Genomic DNA, 23,861 nt, shown 5'->3' on the forward strand with positions numbered 1-23,861 from the left:
TTGGTCGAAAAGAGCTTAGTTAGTGCTGTGATCTGGTGAAGTGTTACGCTGCACTGCTGGGTATCGGACAAGGACAACCTTGAGAGCCAGCGGGCTGTGTTTCGTATTTGTGTATGTGTGTATTTTTTCCTACTTTTAAATATTATTTTAATAGTATTATTAATATTGGAAATTTGACATACTATTATGTATATATTATTATTATCATTTTAATTATTTTAATACTATTTTATTATATAAATACAATCTTGATATTAATTTATAATACTATTATATAAATTTGTTATTACTATTTTAAATTATATTTATTATGTAAAAAACTATACATTTATATTTTTTAATTTATAAATTATTAGTTTTCACTAAAGCTAGTTTATAAATTATATATATTAACTATTTAGTTTTACACAAGCTTTTACATGTAAATGTGCTTTTTTTATTGTTTAACCTATTTGCATGTAAAACTAGTAACAACAGTCAATGTGGACGGTCAAATATTGAAGTATGCATGGTCCTGACAAATCGACCTCAGTATTCAAATTATTCTTTACATTTTTCCCCCCCACAAAACACATAGATTTACATCAAGCAACGCTATGTTTCTTTTATTTTAAAAGAGCAACAAAATCCTGATTTCTTTCCCAATGGTAGGTGTGCACAGATTGTCCATCACTGTGAGTACAACTGTCAGCTAAATCAATAACTGAATGGAAATGCAGTTGTGTACAATAAAGTGTGTAGGAAGAGATTGGTCGAAAAGAGCTTAGTTAGTGCTGTGATCTGGTGAAGTGTTACGCTGCACTGCTGGGTATCGGACAAGGACAACCTTGAGAGCCAGCGGGCTGTGTTTCACATGAAAGCAATCTGGCACCTACCATCAGGACGCGTGACAGTGTTTTGTAAAACCCAGACAGGCCATGCTACTGTCACATTTTCAATCATAAAATAACCTGCATCTTATTTCCAAATCCACTCTAGACGATCACACCTACAGGTACATGAGATCCTCAATTACTTTTGTATTTGTAGTTTAATTTAAGCACACGATTTCTCTTCATTATTTATTACATTTCATTTTTTTAAATACTTATATTTATCATTTTCATTATTTTTATTTCAATATTATATTTTATTGAAATACTTTATATTAAAAAATTTTTATTCCATTTTATTTTATTGTAATGTTTTATTTCATTTTTATTTTTACTTATATTTTTTTAGAATTCATATGTTTTATCATTTGATAAAACAATAGCAGTTTTAAATAAAAGAATAATAATTGTGGTGTTCATGTTTGTCAGGGAAGCTTCTCATTACTGACTTAAAGCGCGTCAGGAACAGAGTCAGGAACATCATTGTTTAAGTGTAGTATTAATTGATTTTGCAACATAGTTTACTTCTAGCGGAATAAGCATTGATCCACAGATCTGTCCGTTCCTTCACAGCTCAACACTGGGAAAAAACTCTTGACCTTTGGCCTCTGCGAGTCAGTCACATTTACACACGTGGATTCTGTTCATAAACTCCATCAGTGTTTTTGGCACAGGAGAATAAGCCAATCAAGTTTACACGGCTGTTGCTAGGAAACAGAGTGGTTTTTTGTAAGCTAATACTAGAGATGCTCGGGCCCAGAGAGAACTGAAAGAAGCTGTATTGATTGAAGGTTAAAACCATTATTCACCACTGAATAACTAAAAGGACTTGCAGATAGCTTTCACGTTTGCTATCTGATGGCTTACAGGAGCTCGCCAAGGCCAAATCCACATCTATATTCTTCGTACGCTCGCATTTAAAGTGGTTTTTTTTTTGTTCCTTTAGTCTTTTTATTTTATTTTTTTTAAATCTGAGAAACATTCATCATTCATCACTTTTAACACCCACACTTACATATGCTTCATAGTCACATGACTGGAATATAAGCTTCTCTGGATGGTGCTGCCAGTACTGCACCGGCGTAGATGACGTCGCCTCGTTCGGAGGCCGTAACGTGATAGGCTCGCACCATTCCCCTTGCTGAAAAGGAGGGTAATGGAAAAACAAAGTAATTAAATCAAGGTCCAGCGTTTACGTTACAATCACAAAAACTGATGGTATTATTTATTTTTTAATACTTTATCACTTAATCAAGTACATCTATGATAATCATAGGGTACGTTTACAAAACACCGTTTTGAACTAAAACGGAAAACTTTTAATGCTTTATGGCCATTCATTTACATGACAGTGCTGTTTTTGGGGCCTGAAAACGCAAACTTCAGAAAATGAGTTTCAAAATGCACGTTTTTGGAAACGGTACCGTTATCGTCTCTGTATACAACTACAAAAAAAAATGTGATTTTGTGAAAACGGTGGCGTCACGCGCATACATTTTACGTGTTCAATCTATAGGAATGTGGATGCGCGCATTTTACGTGTTCAATCTATAGGAATGTGGATGCGCGCATTTTACGTGTTCAATCTATAGGAATGTGGATGCGCGCATTTTACGTGTTCAATCTATAGGTACGTAGTGTTACTTTATAAAGTGACATTGTCATCTACTGGACTTTTTCGCGAATCCGTGTAAAAGGGGATCATTTTGACAATGCTGTCGTCTGTATTGAGTAACTTTGGAAAAATTTTGCATATGCATCAATATGAAAATTCTGGGCTGGAATCGAAAATTCTGGATGCACTTGGCCGAAAACCAAAAATGCGTTTTAATAATTATTTATTATTTTATTAAATAATATCAAATAATTTTGTAAGACTTTTTAAATTTAACTCAATGATTTTAATTATACTGAATTTAAAAAATAACCAATGAAAGGCAATAAAATAACTCGGCAGAATGCACATTCAATATATTGTTGTTGTGTAAATGTACCCATAGTTTTCTAGCTTTTTTTCATAGTTTCCAGTTTTTTTTAAATAGATTATAAAGATTTTCAGAGTACATTTTACAAGGTTTTGCTGTTTTTCAATTTCAAAATTTGATATTTAATTCAATGTTACTTGCTGCGTCTTTTTGTGAAATTTACTAGCAATTTCTGAGTGAAAATTGTTTCTTCAACTTTTTTCAGTGTAGTTGCTAAGCAGTTCAATTCAGCTTTTTGTATTCGGTCTAAAGCCTTTTTCTCCCTCTTTCTCTCTTAGTCTCTCTTTCTCCCTCTGTGATGATATATGGAGCCACAGGGCAGGAAAAACTGATACAGTGTAAAAGAGTAAGGGTTTTTGTAACCTTTTGTCATTACGTTTGGTGCAATAACTCATTCTATTCACAATCACTGCAAAACACACAGGTGCACACATCACTGATAAGCTCACAATGAGAGATCACAGCCACAACACATTCACAATCGCCAACGCGCACGCGCTTTAACACGCCACGACGCTGATTTATTGAGATGCTATCCGGACATAAAGGTGCACGAAGCACAATTGATCACACCAAAACAGGAGGACAGAGGAGAGTAGTGCACTTGAAGCAAGTGCACTAACTCACCATACTGACTTGTGCCATCTGTCTCTCTAGTTTGGAGCGTGGCACGTCCTCAAAGTAGTTGTCGTTGCGTCTGCGTCTGGCGTCGGCCTGCATGATGAGATGCTGGACGTCCAGGGAGCCGGCGTTGGGGTAGGCCTGACTCAGAGACGGGGACAGCTGAGGTGGAGTGTGGTTCCCGGTGGGCTCCTGCGGAAAAAGTTTTGGGTGGTTAGTAGAGCAACTGCCTTTGAGATGAATGGGAATGCTAACGGATAGCTTTCTCGAGGGATTTTCTTATTGGAGGTCTAGCTGTGTGCCTGTTTTTGCTTTGTGTCTGAATTAGTCATATGGCCCACTGTTTCTACATCAGACTGTCCTCGTCCTTTGATTAAGAAGGAATATAAGCTGTGGCCCAAAGCATCTCTGATTTTTGATGCTCTGGACTGGCTTTTGTATTGATTGGACTCCTGGAAAAGAAGCTAAGTAGGCCTTGCAGTTTGAGAGCAGCTGTCTGATCCAGCCTGGAAGATCAAGTTAAATCCCTAGAGCGGCTTAGGGCATAAGACTGCCATCGGATAAGACCAAATCGCACAGAAAGTGACATTTTCTGTTTTCTTAAAAGCATTTCTCTGTCCAAACGTACACACATACATGCACAAAAAAAACAAACATCAAATACAGCATAATGGGTGACATTTAGGATGAACGTCTCGGTTACGTATGTAACCCTCGTTCCCTGAAGGAGGGAACGGAGACGTCACGTCGGATGACCGACGAATTGGGAATTGGGATCTCGCTTAGAGGGACCAATCTTATCGTTGCTAGGTGAGTAAAAACATAACAGACATAGTGTGAGGGGAGATTTTGTTGGAGAAAGAGGAGGATTTGGACTCACCCTTAGGGAGATGGCCCGTGGTGGTTTCTGTGGAGGGTCTTCGTGCAGTCGATCTCCAAGTGAAGCGAGTATTCTTTTCCTGTGGCCGATCAAATTAATCTTAAGAACCTGAAAGAGAGAAAGAGACAAGAAAAGTGAGTGTTGAGGATTTATTCCTGTGCGTTTAGTCCTCTGCAATTTGGGGCAAATTCACTAAACAGTTTTGTCACTTTTGTGCAGAGTATTACAGCGCAAAAATCTCATCTCACCACCAAGTTTCACACCAATACAAAATCAAAATTAACTTGCTTGTTAATGACACTTCCTGGTTTTATTTCATCTGTGGATGGTATAAAAAAATTAAAAAAATAAATAAAAAGCTTTAATAAAATGTCATTTTTTCCAGCACATGATACATAATAACAATGATAATAATAATTAAATAGGTAAAATAAAATACAATGAAGAAATTAATGTTTTTATAAAATTTTAATTGCTCCTGTGATGAATAATAATAAGAAGAAAGAAAGAAAGAAAGAAAGAAAGAAAACGAAAATAAGTCAATACATGTTTTAATAAATTTTAATAAAAATGTAACTTGTTCCAGCCTTTTTTGGATCATTATATTGGAAAATGCTAACTCTCATTTGGTTTGCAATGAATTTTGCTGACTTTAACCATATACTCTGCCGTATTTCAATTTAATAATTTTAATTTGCTCACTGCAAATATGCCTTCTTTCCATAATTCCTTCAGTGAATCGGGTGCTAAAACCACACAGATATCATGTGCAAATAAATCATGCTGACGTTTTATGTTTTATTTATCTGTTCTATTCAACTTGTGTTTTTTTGTCCACAGGAGCTTTTGTTTTACTGTCTGAGGTGCATCAGGGGTGTAATAACAGTAAAAGATGGTCACTAAAGAACCCCGGTCAATCTGATGAAACTTAAAGAACGCACACACGGAAAGAGACCACAAACACAAAAAGATCAATAACGTCTATAAGACTCCTCCTTTTTCATTCTGCCTTATTTCTTTCTTTCTTTCTTTCTCTCTCTCTCTCTCTCTCTCTCTCTCTCACACACACACACACACACTCACACACACACATACTGTATAAATACTGCAACCTCGAACAGGGAATTACTCCACCCAATTAATGAGCATACATAAACACTGTTCTGTCACTCATTTGAGCCATTACTGTAAACTAGGTTGCACAGAAGTATCAAATGCATGTTAAAAAGCTGCTTTAGTCACAACACACATGGTAGCTTCTCAATGGCCGCATCATTCCTGTCCCTATAGCAACAATCTTCTCTAGCTTCATTTATAATGATCGCCACTATTTTATCCTGGAAACTCAAATCAATGGGAGGCTATTTCCTTTCAGCACAAATCATGGTTTTCAATTACGGCATAGTGTCCGGAACTGACAATCCAATGCTGAGATTATGACCTGCAGATAAAGGAGCAGGACTCTTTCATGACCTACCCAATTAATGACTGCTGGATGAGGATTTTCAACAAGAATTTTGACACTAATCTTCCCACATATTGGTTAATGAATGGACAAAATTAATTCAGACTAATTAGTGTTTTTGAATTATTCAAATTAATTTACTTAACTTTTCCAGACCCAAGTAAGACAATTTAAAAATTTTACTGACTGATTTGAAGACACTGTTATAAAAAAAGTAGTCAAGCATACTGAAATTCTTTATTTATTCCTGTGTGAAGGTGTGTGAAAGAACAGTATGTATATTTAAATTCTGTTAGTTTCACACAGTTACCAACTGGGAACACCTTCACTTCCCCCAGTACCAAAACCATACCTTGCCAATCTAATGTAATATCAGAAACAGAAAGTACCTAATCCAAGAAAAGAAAAACAAATGTTTGCAGGCTAAACAGTTGTTCATACTGGCTAAAATGCTTCCATCTTCATGGCCAGTACTACTTACAGGAGCCACACATTTTACTGCTTTGGGTTAATGATCCCCTGTGTTTCTCTTTAAAGCGTCTCATGTCTAAAATCGATTTGTGTAAGGAGGTTTAGGATTGTGTGCACCAGAGGCTCATTAACCCTGTTTAAACCCTCTGGAGATGCCACAAACAAGCCAAGCAGCCAGCAGCCGCTCTCTCTCAGGCCCATGCTGGCCAGATTACAGGTGGTTAGGGCAACAGAGCCTGGAACTGGACGGAAAACCCTTCAGGACTACAGCAGGATGTGTGCTCGCTGAAATTAGACAGTCTGCTTGAGATCATTTGCCAGTTTGGGAGTTTAAACCACACAAAATGTGATTTCAACGTGCCTGGAGGTTTCACATTAAAAATGAAGTACACAAACACACAGCTATGCTTGTCTGAAGTAGTCAGACTTACGTTTTTGACTATGGACATTAAGTCTGGTCCACTTTGTAGGTTCTTCTGGCCAAGGCTATTCCTGCTCAGTTCTTAGTAGGGTTGGCCGATATACAGTAAAAATCTAAAAGATGTATTTTATATCAAAATCTCTACCTACCTATCTATCTATCTATATAAATGTATATTTACAGTATGTAAAATAAAATCTATCTATATCTAAAATTCTCTAATTTTATAGAATTTAATAAAAATTTTCAAAAACATATATATTTTTTTGTCTTTTCCACACCATTGAATACACATACAGTATTCATATGTATTTAGTCTAAAATACTAAAAAACTAAAAATAAATATTACAGTCAGTACCATATTGGTTATCTGTGAATAAGTGAGTTTTATTTGATTTATTTACTTATTTATTATTTTTTTTTGCGTTGACAGATAGCCTACTATATATTTAATTGTGAATGCTCATTTCCCATTTTTATATTTCAATTACCTTTCCACTTAACACTCAAAGTCAACACTAATAATTAGTGTTTTTATTAAATTATTAGTGTTGACTTTGAGTGTTAAGTGTTCTTTGGATACAGCCCTTGTAAAGACTAAGTAAAACCAGCCAATCAGATTGAGGCTCGCAAACTTAAGAATGCTCATGCTGTTCTTGCAGCCAGTATGCATCAATAGGTCTTTAAATCTGAATACAGATATGCAGAAGTTAATATGAGCTATTTACATTCCCGCTTGCATGCCATTGCAGCAGGAAACGGACAAACAAAAAGAGAGAAAACAGGAGGAAATGAACAAAGAGAGAATGCTGAGTGTGTAAGGTTCAGCACTGCTGTACTGCATGATGGTAAAAAGCAGAGGAGACTGAATTTAATTTAAATGCAAATGTGTAGAGCGGGCTGCAGTGGAGATGCAACGTGCCATGGAGAAATACTGTACAGACTGGACGACAGCGCAAACGGCTCTATCACACGAGCGGCGCTCGGATGATATGCTTAAGCCTCGCATTACACATGCAGCAGGGGTGATAAAGAGAAGCAGCCATGTGTTTTAATCACTGCGACTGCTCGCGAACATAACCGCACCGCCGGGTACAGTATGCGGACTGCAGTGTGAGAGCACCAGAGCTGCATCCTAATTCACATTCTAACTTTACTGTATGTAAGATTAGGATTCATAGTGCACTAAAAATAGTACGGCAAAGGTGCCTGGATGGTATTTCTGGTAGATTTTCAGCCATTTGGAAATTATTTGAGCTAATATTGACTAAAAGCTCATTGAAAAAGACTTGCGATGGTTCTCTTTCGACATTTCCAGTAACAGTTATTTTTCGGTAACAGTGTATGAACCTAAAAATAAAATGTCACTCCTGTATAAAACCTGAGCAAAATGAATCTGTTCTAACTGTTCATCAAACCACTCTTGCACAAACTGCTGCATTCAATTCAATTCAATTAAATTTAAGCAAATTTGTTAACTTTATATTGCATGTTTGAGGCCTAGTGATTACAAAGGCAATGCATTAGCTAGATGCTAATGCTACATACAAATGCAAATGGTACACTACAAAGACGTAGGTGGTATAAATTTGTGGTAGCACACTATTCAAAAAAATATTTTTGAAATAAATTGAAATAAAGCTGAAATTAAAATATAAATAGATACAAATGTAACTACTAAATTAACAAAAATGTTAACTAAAAACTATGAAAAAACTAATAAACTAATAAAAATAATGATAAAAGCACTTTACATAATTACTAAATCCAAAACTAAAATTAAAAATAAAATTAAAACTGAACATTTAAAAATAAAAACTACTATAATAGTGTATACATATTTTGCAGTAAATAGTTTTGTTGTAATATGTTCTTTCAGTCTACGATTCGCCTTCAAATAAAATACTAGGGGCGCAGCGCAAATTAGCGTAGTCGCAAATAATCAGAGCCGATGCTCATCAGGTGCGGATGATCTACTTACGACACAGGCACAAAATAGTTTAAGACATGATTTTTTTAGGGTGATAAATAATGGCGCAAACACCAGTAATTTTACAAGCGCAAATGTTAGTAAATCGCGTTGCGTGATTCATATTAATACTCTCCTCCAATAAATTTGCCGTCTGAAAGGGAAATTCCTACAATGAATATTCAATAAGGTCAGGTGCAAAAATAACTGTGCACACGCCTTTTCAGAGCTAATTCTTCACTATGCGTCCTTAGTAAATCCTGACAGTACTATTTTAATGCCAATAGATGGTTTGCACTGGCGCAAGCTGTTAGTAAATCTGGCCCTATGAATAAAAACTGCAATTCTACTGTGAAAGACAGTCTAAAGGGCAAAGAATGAAAGCTGTTAGTTTTAGTTTATAAACTCTGATTGAGAAACACCCAACTGCATTAGAGGACAATAAAGTGCAACTGCAGTTATCCGACAGCACGCTGCTGACCTTTCAAATCCAAAATCTTAATTTGCGACAAATTAATGCAGTCAAATTAGAGTGTTTATCTGCCAGCCAGTTAGGCCTATTTGACACCTAATCAGCCAGATCCTCATTGTGCATTCACTGGACAAAGAAAATCATGGAGTGTGTGAAAGATTTAGGCGCTCTGTAAAAAGAGAACAGCACAAATCAGAGAGACCATTGACATTTTTACACAATAATTGAAGTGCTGTTAAAAACATTGAGCCATTTCCTGTGTAATGGAGTCTTGTGAAGCCTCTTCTTTTCTATGAGTGTAATTGCTACAGTGTTGGATGTAAAATGACAGTTAATCCAATTAGATTAGAGAAAATGAGCAGGAAGCAGGTCTGAAGAGGGATTAACCTCAGCGGTCCAGCGGCAGGAGTGTAATCTCCACACCAGGCGCACACAAACTGTTGACATGGACGTACTTTAAGGGACTGATACACACACACATTTTTTTCTATACCAGTTTAATATGCAGAGACAACTATACATTCAGTGGTTCATTCTCCTAAAACATTTCTCACTTCCCCAGATAGCTTGACACAGCAACTTTGGCTCAACCAATGGCTTGAGTTTGGGGGCGGGACTCTCTATTTATTGACCAATGGAAGATTGAGGGAGTGTTTGGGAAACCTGTTTGACACATTGATTATTTTTCAAGCTTCAACTGGTGATGCAAGTGGCACCAAAATTAAACGTTTCACCTTTAACATACGTTCCTAGTCTTGTTGTCCATGACACATCAGTGTTATTTTAGTATTATTCATATACTATTATAGTCTTTATGGTAACACTTTATGGTTGCACTTTATTTTACAGTACGTGTACTTACGGTGTACCTACAGTGTACTTACCTAAGAAAGTACTGGCAATATAAGGTAACTACATGGGTTAAGGTTAGGCTTAGGGGTAAGTTCAGGGTTAGTACCTAGTTATTGTAATTACTATAACATGAGAAACAGGACTGTAAAATAAAGTGCTACCCACTTTATTTTAAGGACCAATTCTCACTATTAACTAGCTGCTTATTAGCATGCATATTACGAGCATACTGGCTGTTTGTTTATTAGTAATTACAAAGCACATATTAATGCCTTACTCTATATGACTACATTTTAAATCCCTTAATCCTACCCCAACTTAACCACCTTACTAACTATTAATAAGCAGCCAATTAGGAGTTTATTGAGGGAAAACTCTTTAATAGTGAATGTGTTCCCTATTCTTAAGTGTTATGGTCTTTATTAATATTTAGAAATTTGTCATTTTTATATTTCTATTTAGCTTTATTTTTATTTCAGCTTTAATCATTTTAGTACTTTGATTTCAGTTAGTTGCCAAAGTAATATTTCTTTTAAAGTTAAGTTTTATTTCAAATAACAAAAACTGATTTTTAAAACTGAGCAAAAACTGAACTAAGCCAGAGACCAACCTAGCGAAAAACACATTTTTAATTTGTTTGCTGATCTAAACTAGTTTTTCCAGTCTGGTCTGAGAGCTGGTTTTACAGGGGTTATGGACACCTTTCCACATGTGACCCTGGACCACAAAACCAGTCAAGTCGATGGGGTATATTTGTAGCAATAGCCAACAATACATTGTATGTGTCAAAATTATTGATTTTTCTTTTATGCCTAAAATCATTAGGATATTAAGTAAAGATAATGTTCCATGAAGATATTTTGTAAATGTCCTACCGTAAATATTTCAAAACTTATTTTTTGATTAGTAATATGCATTGCTAAGAACTTCATTTGAACAACTTTAAAGATATTGTCCTATCCTAACAAACCATACATCAATGGAAACTTAAAGCTTATTTATTTAGCTTTCATGATGCATACATTAAAAAAAAAATTGACCATTATTACTGGTTTTGTGGTCCAGGGTTACATATATCAGGCCAAAAGACCAGCTGGCCACCCAAATAAACCCACTAAACACCAGCTTGGCCAGACTGAGAGACCATTAAAACAATTAAACCAAACTAGCTAAGACCTACGAATGAGCCTAGGCTGGTTTAAACCAGCCTTTTTCAAGCAGGGTAATAATAATGAATACCAAATAAATAACAAAAACCTTTCTAAAATACTGCAAATTGTTAAAGCAATTTAATGTTGGTTAACATGAATGTAAATGCAATACCCAAAATCCCAGTTAATAGTGGCTGTTGTTTTTTTTTTTTGCTTTATTTTCATTTATAATGACCACTTTTCAAAATTTACAATCCAATCAAGTCCCGTCTTAAATTTTTAGCCTTTTTTTGACCATCCCAATTCACTCAGAAATACATCATCTGAGTAATATGGGCTGCGAATGCCGTCTGAAGACTAAAACGAAAGGTTAAAACTCCATACGTAAAATGTCTTCATAAAGATCAAGCTCTTCTTTAAAGGTCAGGTCAGGCCAGAGCAATACTTCTAAGCCACATAACTCTCTATGATCTCATGCTTGAGGCACCAGCAGACATAAGTAATAGAGCTCAGAATGAGCTGTGGTATGGATGAGCAATTCCTCCTAATTGAGGGAACTGAGGCGCAGAGGCCTGTCTGATGGGGAGGATGTGAATACAGTACTGTTTGTGCTTACAGCAGCATTCGTGCATGGGATTTTAATGACCAGGGAAACACAAAGTCCCTCTTTTATTCACCCGCTTACTCTGTTTTCCCCTCTTTTTACCTCCATCCCACAATGCAACACTCTATGTCCCAGCAAATATTTTGCTAGTAACCAAGATCACCATCTGACAATTGGTATATTTCCCAATTTTTTGTTTAATTTTAATATTTTAGTGTCCATGCTTTAAAGAGGATAAATTAACAGATGCAACTTCTCTGAGGTTTTACCATGCTAACAGCTAACATGCTCACAATCAAGTTCATTCAATTACTAGCTGATTAGCAGTGTTGGGAGTAACGCGTTACAAAAGTAATGCATTACAGTAACTGATTACTTTTTGCTGTAACGCAGTAGTGTAAGGCATTACTAATCAATTTTCAGTAATCTTTTAATCGGTACATGTTCAGTAACGCATGCGTTACAACACACTTTTAGCCCAAAATGTAATTGCTCAAAGAAAAAAAAACCAGCAAGACCGCGAGACATTAACGAATCAGTTCTATAAGTTCTATTTCCTGTTCGTGGTCAGTCAATAGCCGCGTGTGGTGTCCAAGTTTGTAAATAAAGACTAAACGACAGCTTCTGATATATTTGTTTAGCGATTTATTTCATTGACTGTACATGCGCGAGATGCACGTATGCGCATCTTGTCATGGCAGGAGAGTTTATATATAGTCCTGTTGTGTCTAATATGAATAGACCCAAGCTATTCACAGATATTGCCAGATAATCACTTTACCTCTACCATATTTTTAACAGACTTGGATCGTTTGTGATTCTTGCTGTCATCCTTTCTTGCATTGTCTTAAAGTCGGAATTGACCCTTTTTTTTTTTTTAGAAATAGCCTTTGTGCACAGCCAGCCTTGTACTCTTCTAGGTTCAAAAAACTGTCGTCCATAAAATGCGTTGCACAAATTCGAACATCTGGGTTGTGCTGTTCTGTTGTAAATAAATCTTAACCAATGATTCCTAATTGCATCTACTTCCGGAAGGCCAAATAAAGTGCTTTTGCTTTCGCGCTGAAATGCACAGCGTCTCCCTGACATGGCTGCATCAACACTACTGCTGTTCCTGAAACCACGCCTTCTTTATTTGCGTGCACATTTGGGCGGCATTATGCTAATATTTCCACATAGTGACGTAGATATGTGGGGGCGTGTTAGAATGAGCCATTTTAGGTAGGTGTGGCTGACTCTTAACTTTTATAAAGAATATCTCTTTGGATCTGAGACTTTAGTCTTTGCAACTTTACAGATCTTCTTTATGCACCAAGAGCTTGTTTCAGGAAAACTTGAAATCGCATCATATGACCCCTTTAAGTATGGTAACACTTTAGAAAAGGGAACACTTATTCACTATTAACTACGAATTTTCCCTCAATAAATTCCTTATTTGCTGCTTATTAATAGTTAGTAAGGTAGTTGTTAAGTTTAGGTATTGGGTAGGATTAGGGATGTAGAAAAGGGTCATGTAGAATAAGGCATTAATATGTGCTTAATTACTATTAATAAATGGCTAGTATTCTAGTAATATGCATGCTAATAAGCAACTAGTTAAGAGACCCTAAAATAAAGTGTTACCTTAAGTTCTACTTCTGTAGTTATTTTGGTGAAAGTAACTCAAAAGTAATACAGGAGTCATGTAACGCATTACAATTCTGAGACAGTAATATTGTAAGGTAAGGAATTACTTTTAAATAACAGTAACAAGTAATCTATAATGTATTACAGTTTGGAAGTAACTTGCACAACACTGCTGATTAGTGATGTCAACTAGTTTATTTTTTCCTATTTTTCTGCTTGTAGTTTAAATGTTTTTAGCATCACTACTTTAAACAGGTTGAATTAGAGAGAGACGCAAGTTCTCTGAGGAGGGTTTAGCATGCTAATGGCTTTCACAACTGTGTTAGTTGTGTGGATTCACAACTAACACCATCCACAACCAGTGATGTTAACTTGTATATTTTTCACTATTTTTGGTTTTAGTTTAAATATTTTTAACACTACTGCTTTAAAGAGGAAGAAGCGCAACTACCCTGAGAGGGATTTAGCATGCTAACAGTGTATTCAAAACCAATACCAACCCCAACCAGTCATGTCGACTAGTTTATTTTCCCCTATTTTTGTTTTAGCTTTGATATTTTTAGAATCACTGCTTTAAAGAGAAAGAAGCACAACTTCTCTGAGAGGGTTTTAGCGTGCTAACGGCTAACATGAACATTTTTAAGATGATGTGTCAAGTTACAAATGTTTCCTTTTTAAAACGTAAATTCTACATACTGTATGTTCGGTTGCAATCTGTTGCCTTCTTCCTTAAGACCGACTAGTCAGAAAATCAACCCACTCAATTATGAAAAAAGTCATTTTGCACCTACCATCCCCATTTCTTCTATTCTCTTTCTCTGAAGGGTAACATGCGAAGCACATTGATTGGCTAATGAGCTGTAAAGCTTACATGATTGGTCAAATGACCTTTAAGCCCACGAAAACTAGCCGTGGGCACTTTGGTTTCTTCTGCTTGACGTCACCCTTCCAATCTCTCAGTAACTCAATATTTTTTTTCATATGGCATAAAATCTTTTCCGTAAAATGCTAAATACCATGTGGCATGTCTGCCTTGCTACAGCGGACGGAATGTAGAGAGCCAATCACCGCAGACACAACAGGTTTTTACTGCCAGGATTACTAGCCAACACAACCCACACAGTGAACGTAATGAGGTCTAGTATACGTGAGTGTACAATGTGTCCACAAATCTTCCTGATCTCCTGCGTTCTGGGGCTACTTTTTCGGTCTACACGGATTTGTTTGGAACAGCACTAATTTGTTCATTTTTCATTACTAGTATTGGCGGTTTTCAGGTCGCTGAGAGACATCGGTCCAGTGGCTGATGCTGCACGGTGTCCAGTCAACAACTAGCCACCTCAGGAGCCAAATCCAGTCCAGCCGTAGCAGGTACAATTCAAACAAGCCCAAGGCCACCATTGTCACGGCAACTCGCCGTTATCCATCTCAGATCCCTTTATAACCAGCGCCTCCCAACCAGGGGACAACTGGAAATGAACCAGAGCCTGCCAGTTACCTAGCAACTATGGAGTGAGTGCTGGTGCTATGTGTAAAAATCCAGCAGGCCTCTGAGGCAACGTAAAGGATTTACAGCAGCGCGCCGGACCAATGCTGTGAGGTTTGACTGTGAGTGAGGACGTGATGAGCCAATGAGGGGACGTGTCACATTTCTGCCTTTTACCAATGATAATAAGGGAATGCAGCAGCGTGAATCCTGCTCTATGCGGGGATCAGAAGGAATCAAGAGAAAAAGTCAGCCTCCAATACAAAGATGAGGAGAAAAAAAGACGTCATGACAGTTTCTCTCGTTTCTCTCTCACTTTCTACACGCGTTCTCACTCTTTCTCTCACACACTCCTACTCATTCTTGCACACAAACCCACAGACATGCCAGACCAAGAATAAAACTGTGGAACATGCAGAAAAAAAATCATGCAGTATGGAACATTTAGTGAGAACAATGCGATTAGACTAAACAGTAAAATTGTGCAAAATTACATATTGTCAAAATTGATTAGTCGGTGGGCTGCGTGAAAAAGTTAGTCGACTTATCAACCGTTAAGAAACAAACAGGCTGACTCGATCACATACACTTCTTATATAAGACGCAATCTTGCTTTAAAAGCAATTATAGATATTACAAATTACAAACTATAGATATATATATATTACGTATATATTTATGTTATATACTCACTACCTTTCAAAAGTTCGTAATCAGACAAAATGCATTTATTTGATCAAAGATACAGAAAAAAATGTGGTTTTTGCAATTTAAAATAATAATTTTCTAATTTAATATTTAAAATTTTAATTTATTCCTATGATACAAAGCTGAATTTTCAGCATCATTACTCGAGTCTTCAGTGTCACATGATCCTGAAAGATCATTCTAATATGCTGATTTGCTGCTCATTTCTTATTATTTTCAATGTTGAAAACAGTTGTGTTGCTTAATATTTCTGTGGAGACGTGATCTATTTATTTCAGGATTCTTTGATGAATAGAAAGTTCACAAGAACAGGATTTTTTTTAAAGAAATCTTTTGCAATATTATACATTATTTTATAGCTCCTTTTGATCAATTTAAGGTATCCTTACAGATTAAAACTATTAATTTCTAAAAAAAAAAAAACCCACCCCAAACTTTTGAACAGTACTGTATGTAAGTTTGATATATTTCTTGGACAACCATCATGAGCCATCTCCACTAAATCTGTGGAGACGTGATCTATTTATTTCAGGATTCTTTGATGAATAGAAAGTTCACAAGAACAGGATTTTTTTAAAAGAAATCTTTTGCAATATTATACATTATTTTATAGCTCCTTTTGATCAATTTAAGGTATCCTTACAGATTAAAACTATTAATTTCTAAAAAAAAAAAAAACCACCCCAAACTTTTGAACAGTACTGTATGTAAGTTTGATATATTTCTTGGACAACCATCATGAGCCATCTCCACTAAATAGGCCACTAAGCTTTCCATATAAATGCCACTTTCCATATAAATGAATAAGGAATGCAATTCAATATATTCAAATCAGTAAAGCATGCATGCATCGCATAGTACATCAAATCCATTCCAAAGTAATCTCATAAAGTGATCATCTGAAATAGGCTTGCTTCTGGTGTTAAGAATCTAGTTTAAGTCAGCGCTCCGCTGTCGACAGTGACATAAGGACCAACAGCAGGCAGATCAACGGCATTAGACCGGCAGCCCTGTCACATCCCGCACAGCACCAGGCCGCTGATTGGATCCAAGCTTCAAAACACCACAGGATAAAACAGCAGAGGGCCCGGAAGTGTCCTCGCATGACGCCTGCACCCTACACGGAACGACAGATCTTGCTTTTATGTAAGTGAAAAGACTTAACTGCACAAAGTCTTATGCTGGAGTGGCTCGAAAATGCCAATGTCTGTGACAGTGAACAGAATAATACAAGTGAGACATGAGACATGACTACTGTACCCTGTTAATGTGGTGTCAAATCACTAGCTAAGACGACAGGAGGAGATTTACGCTCAACTGACTGATGTCAGGTCTGATATGACTGTAGTGTTGAAGGATCTGAGCTGTGCAGAAGCAGCAGTAAAGGGCTGCATGTGTAAAACAGCATAAAACCTTTTCCTTCAAAACCAATATGAAGTAGAATTTGAAATCTATTTTAGTTGCGCAACATGGGACGTTTCTGACTGAAACGGGATTTCAAGTTGACTTAAAATTCTCTTTGTTCATCTACACAATTAAAAATGAATAAATTAATCAAGATTTAATCAGCTGCACAGAAACGTCAACACTAAACACTCCAAACAAAACTCCAAGGACAACTTGGACTTTCCAAAGTAGTTGTTTTTAGGAAGTAGCTTGGAGTTTGGTCTATTTATTTTAAGAAGGACTGTGCGTTCCTCCTTATAAACTGCAGATTTGATGCTTCAAATTTAACAAACATCAGTGCAATTCTGTAAGAAAGCAAAATAACTTGCTCTCTGGCTGGACTGTGCAGCCATAGCTGAATAATTGATCAAAAGATAAATGCAATATAGGTTGCTGTGAGTACACACACAAAAACAGGCAAAAATAGAATATAAGCTCTGTACTTGACACTGGAAGTGAAACTGCGAAGACACCATAGCCAATTCACAGCCAATCAGAACATTTGTGATATTTCACATATACATAAAGCGAAATTCTGCACCAATGAGATTTCACAAGACTTTTCGGCATTAAATGAACTTTTTTCTCCTTATTTTGACTTTGACTTGACAGCACTGGATACTAGCTAGTGAAGGGTTTGGTACTTAGCCAATCAGCTTAGATCATGATGTCATAATGTAATTTATATGCAGGTCAGGTGATTGGCTCAAAAAAACAAATAAAACAAACAAAACTCAAAAATCAGCCATTTTCAAAGTCACAAACTCCAGTCAATGAGCTGGTATTACAGACCTGATTGTAACTTGGTTTATATTCACCTATCAGTTGTAGATGGTGTAAAATTAACCAATTATTCTAGAATTTATCTGAATGCATAAGTGTGCATTTTCAGGCCACACCGCAGTGCTGTACCCTCAGACTCATTATTGCTATTTGTTGTAAGGTGTGTGAAACTAGAGCATCAGCAAACAACTTCTTACTTTATTCCACTGACGAGAAAACCATCTGGAACTGTAGTGAACTACATAAAAGCCCCACCCCGGAAAAAACCGGCCCCAAAAAAATCCCAAATATCTAGCCTCCGGCAAAGTTAAAAAGGAAGAAAAGCTTTGTGAGAACATTTTGGCGCACCCTCCGAGACTTCAAAGCTTATTGGCAGCTTTATTTGTGTTATGAGAAAGCTTACACCTCAAGCCCCATCCACATGTGGACGGCGTAGCTGTGAGATTACGTCTAATACACCAGGGCTGATCCATAGCACAGTGGGTCCCACTTTCATTATGCAACACCGCCTCACTGCTGTTCCCTTCTGATCCTCCGTGACTCTTTCACTGCTGACTGCAGAACTGAGCTAATGCAGCCTAATGGAGACGTCTGCCTGCCTCTTCATCCCAAGGCATAGTCATCCTCACCGCTGTGCCATCTACAGATTACCTGAGCCGTGAGGTTAACACTTCGGCCTTAGAAAGTCCTACAGGCAAGCATACATGTGAACACAACGACGAGAAATGTATGATGTATTATAGGGTAAAAATGATATGAATGTATCACAGAAAGTGTATATAAGTTCTATAAAGTAACCATTAATTTTGTTCATAATTTTTTTAGGCATGCGTTATTTGTGTGTGTATATATTTCAATACAAAATACATACAATTATATTTAGATTTTTTTATAAAAAAAAAAAAGAAAAATATTTTAAAATAAATAATAAACATGAAAAGTATATATATATATATATATATATATATATATATGAAAGTATATATATATATATATACGCACGTTCATACATTTTATACTTTTATATACTATTTATATAAAAGTACAACCTAAAAAAAAACTACAATCAAACCCTACTACTTTGTTATTAGGGATAACTAATTAGTTGCAAACCATGCAGTTCTAGAATCTATGTCTTACCAAGTGTTTCTCTGTGTTGTGAAAGGATATTTTTTGATTTTGTGTTTTACTGTGTACTAACGCAACTGAAATGTTTGAAAAAAAGTGGAATTTTTCTGTTGTGAGATTAGTTTTGAAAATGTACAACTTGCTTGTGAAAATTACACCAAAATGAATAAAAAACTGCAAAATAATCTCAACCTCTCTCCCTACATAGAGGGTAAATGTTTTAAATATTTTTATAAAACAATAACATTATGAAATAAATAATAAACATTAAAAGTATATATACATATATAATTGAATAAATTAAATAAATATAAAATACATTTATAAATAAATCACAATAAACCAAAAATATTTATTTACACAGTTGAGTTTTGCAAAGATTACATTAATTCCTAGTCATCTTAAAGATTAACTTTAAAGGAATATTAGGTGACAGCAAACATAATATAAATGTAAAATCAGGCAAAATTAGCATGCACAATAAAATTTTCAATATCGGTTGACGAAAAAAAGTGAAATGTGAAAAATGTGACAAACAAATACAAAATCGCCCGATAACTGACACTGTATGGTTCCGATATAATACAAATAAAAAAAAAATTCCTTGACTATTTTATTTTAAGTGTTCCTTTAGTGTGACAAATAATTTTTTTTTTTTACAATACAAATATTCCATGTAGCTCAATTAATATGTGCTCATAAAAGCTGCATGCATGATAATTCCAAAAACAATTCTCCTGGGAACCCGACATGTCCTGTGGTATGAAAAGCAATGTTCTGTCCAAAACTATTTGAAATGTCAACCAACCACATACACAAACTCAAACTAATGCATACACCACTGCATGTGCACATACGCAGATCACATGAACCGAACAGCGTATAATCGAGCGCGATGCATAAAATCACCAAAGTAATAAAGCAACTACAGTATGGTGCAAAGTAGCTGGGGATGACGGATCACTCACTGACAGACACATAAAAGCAACAGCAAATGTTTAGCAGAAAAAGCAAGTGAAAATGCAGGAAACAGCGACTGGTACTGCAGCAAGTGGAGAACAAAAGCTTTAACAGTGCATTAATCTAAAAAACAACTAGAGGCAGCACAATCCACCTTCTGCTTCACTCTTCCTCTAGTGCCAGTGACTTACCCAGAGTTTGGCCGCTCATCCGCACAGTCAAGTCCTCCGTCCCCAAACATCCAAGAGCCCTTGTGAAGGTCCTGACCTGCTTTGACAAGCCGCCTCAACTCTCTGGCTCTCCTATAGAGCATAAAAGCTCAAACCTACATGCATATTTCTACGAGAATGAAGGTGTTTTTCACTCTCCAGTCTCCTCACGCTATCAAACGGCAGAGGTTTGTACTCCAGCAGCAATGCTCTGTGTCTGAACACGTCACCCTCCTCCTCTCGCTCCTCACTTGCACTCTCCGCCTGGTTACTATGGATACCCTGCTCCCATCCAGCGAGGAGCCGCCGCGTTCGCGTGCCGTAGCGGGAGTGCAGCGCAGGTGACCGTTTCCTCGGCTCGTGAAGCAGCGCTAGTGTGAGACGGGAGACTGAACGTCCTTAACTCACTCTCTGCTTTCTCCGCCTCACTCTCTCGTATCTGTTTCCCCTCCCTCTCTCTCTCTTTTTCTCTCGTGAGTTCCAGAGCTCAGCTGCCGCACACTGCAGTGAGATTGCGATACATTCATCCTGGTCTCATTTGTACCTTGTTTAAAACATCTTAAGCCCGGCTGACAACATTTCAGAGTTGACTGTTGGGAAACATGACTGTCATCCAACAAACACAAACAGGATTAACAAGCTGATCCAGCGTTGAAGCTGTTGTTTGTTGGGGCAGCGGGAAATAGCCTTAATTCATTTGGTTTATGGTCTGTCTTACACCTTAAGGCTGGTAGACATACACCAACATGACAGTTATGGCTCTCGACATTCAAAATGTGTGAAAGATATACATGTATGTACATATACTGTAGGTTATATAAAGACGCCTGACAGAAATAGATTCTGCAGCAGCGCTCCTTACTTGACTCACTAGCACAAAAAATATTCGCATCAAAATGTGCATTCACAATGTTTCTGTAGCTATTGGTTATCGGCTAATATTAGAGTTTTATGTCATTATCTATTGGTATCAATCAAACACTATTTAATATTTAATGCTCATACTCATTTTCCAATATTTAGACAGTGCTCAAACTAATTTCCACTATATTATCAAGATCTCTTTGCTTAGAATACATCTGCTTAAGTTAATCTTTAAAACACTAATAATTAAAAAAGTCTGTTAAATGTAATCTTTAGCAAATTTTAAATGACTATTCATGTTTCTATACTGTATATTTTAATGTTGTGATGGCTACATTTACTTCAGTTTATAGTTATAATGTGTTGTATTTCTATATTTTTTTTTTGGACAACATAAATGTTCATATTGGATATTTACTGGTTATTGGCCAAAACTTAAAAAATTATTAATATAGTACGAGCTTGAAGCATGCTGAATTTTTACCCAAGATTGAAAGTATCTGCTAAAAGTGTGAAAAAAAATTATATTAATTTTTTGTTTCATTACAGGCTGTGAGAGTGTATGCACAAATTATGTACCTACGCATATATAATTACTACCATTCAAAAGTTTTGGATCAGTAATATTTTTTATATTGCAAGAAATGAAGACTATCAAAGAATCCTGAAAAACACTGGTTTCCACAACAATATTAAGCAGCACAATTGTTTTCAACACTGATTATAATAATAAATATTTATTGAGTACACAATCAGCATTTTAGAAAGATTTCTGAAGGATCATGTGACCCTAAGGACTGGAGTACTGATGCTGAAAATTCAACATTGCTATCACAGGAATAAATGACATTTTAAAATGTTATTTTATACTGTAATAATATTTTAGAATGTTACAAATTTTTTACTATATTTTTGATCAAGTAAATACAACTTTGGTGAGCATAAGAGACTTCTTTCAAAATCTTACTAACCTCAAACTTTTGAGCAGTAGTGTAAAGTATAAAGTCACCCAGTCATTATCACGAAATAAATCAGTTAATTAATCAAAAACAGTTTTAACGCAAAACGGATACACTTATTACATGGCAAAAAAAAAAAAATCAGTTAATTAATCAAAAACAGTTTTAACGCAAAACGGATACACTTATTACATGGCTAAAAAAAAACAAAAAACTGTTGTCTTGGACAATGGTCAATTATACAGTTCGGTGATCATTACACAAAAATATCTGACAGCAAAATCACCAATCAGAATCCAGTATTCCACTGAGCCCTGTAATAAATACATTTTACTGTTTGAAACCTAAGCCTCCTCCATGAACGTCATGCTTAATCTATTTTTATGAGGGTGCTTGGTAGCCGTCCTTAAGAAACAGGCCTCTCACGGGCCGCTGGGGCGTGAGGGGCCACTGGATCATCTTGATACCCATCAGCAGGATCTGTACTCACCCCCACCACGAGAACAACACTTGCATGGTCACGGGCCAAAAATGTGTGTCAGTATGCGTCAATTCAACACATGAACCCACAGGCCTACCCACTCACACTCGTACATATACAACACACACACACTTACATATACAGAACAGCCCTCAATGTGTCTTCTGGTATTAAAGCAAATGTTTTATTATCGTTGAGGTGTGAGGGAGTGTAATACAGGTGCCAAAAGAAAAGAACAGATAGACAGAAAAAAACGGGGAGACCGTGTGTGTGTGTTTGATGGGCCTGGTGTGTTAATGAAGGCAGTAGCCATCTGCTAGTGTAAGAAAAGACAATTTGCAATCTGTGCGTTTGGAGAGGTGACAGGAAGTAATGAAAACAGGAATGCAACACAAAGGACAAGGAAACGCATTATAACACACACACATACACCGAGTCTGAGAATCATAAGTGTCGGACCACGCACACTTAAAGGACACATGCCCTTACACACTTACTCACACACAAACGCGTCAGTTTTGAATCATTCGTACTTCACGAAGAAAAGACAATTTGCAATCTGTGCGTTTGGAGAGGTGACAGGAAGTAATGAAAACAGGAATGCAAAGGACAAGGAAACGCATTATAACACACACACATACACCGAGTCTGAGAATCATAAGTGTCGGACCACGCACACTTAAAGGACACATGCCCTTACACACTTACTCACACACAAACGCGTCAGTTTTGAATCATTCGTACTTCACGCAAGCTGTCTCTATGGTAACTACTGCCAGCAGTCATGGCAACCGGGTAACAGTTGTCAAAAAACCGAGCTAAACTATTATTACGAGCTAAATGACTTCTGACCGCCTACCAACACGGCCCAAGCACGGCAAACATAAACCAGCGGCTGCCGAGAAACACAACTTGGCACAGCATGTGACAAGTGAGAGCAAGCACTATTTAAATACATTAAATGCAATGGTAACAATCAGAGCTGCGCTAAAAATACAGACCGTACAAGTCGTAAAATGTCATTTTAAGCACTTTACGTGTTTCTTTCTTGTATCCAAAACCATTCACGTAAACTGATGGAGACTGACCTTATTCAAGGTCCAACAGAAAACCACCCCGGCTCAAACCAGACATTTTTTGGATTAAAAAAAAACAATCAAAATAGCTTTATCGTAATATGAGCGTGCTTTAAAAAGCCACAGGCTTGTGACCGCGCCGCCATGGGCGGCCAAATGATCCATTTGGTTTAAAACTATTCCAGACTGGTTTGGACGCATTTCATTTGGAGCTTAAGCTCATGATGTTCAATCTACATCTAAGTGATAAAGTAATTAAAAATCAATTAATATGAAATAATGAATGTAACGTATGAATATGCATGTGAGAAAAGTAAAATTAATATGTTAATATTAATAAATTAAATATAATAAATAACAAAACATATTTT

General features: G+C 36.4%; 1 protein-coding gene across 1 annotated transcript in view; it reads right to left on the bottom strand.

Annotated features, from left to right (window-relative positions):
- The window catches only part of anks1b (ankyrin repeat and sterile alpha motif domain containing 1B), a 183,630-nt gene that overhangs the window by 12,014 nt on the left and 147,755 nt on the right, over positions 1–23,861 (bottom strand). The window contains exons 19-21 of the mRNA XM_016534846.1: positions 4,359–4,466; positions 3,485–3,670; positions 1,888–2,013 (exon numbers count right to left, since the gene is read on the bottom strand). Coding sequence (XP_016390332.1) covers positions 1,888–2,013; positions 3,485–3,670; positions 4,359–4,466 — 420 coding nt within the window. The remainder of the gene's footprint in view (positions 1–1,887; positions 2,014–3,484; positions 3,671–4,358; positions 4,467–23,861) is intronic.

This window comes from Sinocyclocheilus rhinocerous, unplaced genomic scaffold (genome assembly GCF_001515625.1).
Source record: "Sinocyclocheilus rhinocerous isolate Xijiao unplaced genomic scaffold, SAMN03320098_v1.1 scaffold153, whole genome shotgun sequence".
Lineage (NCBI taxonomy): Eukaryota > Metazoa > Chordata > Actinopteri > Cypriniformes > Cyprinidae > Sinocyclocheilus > Sinocyclocheilus rhinocerous.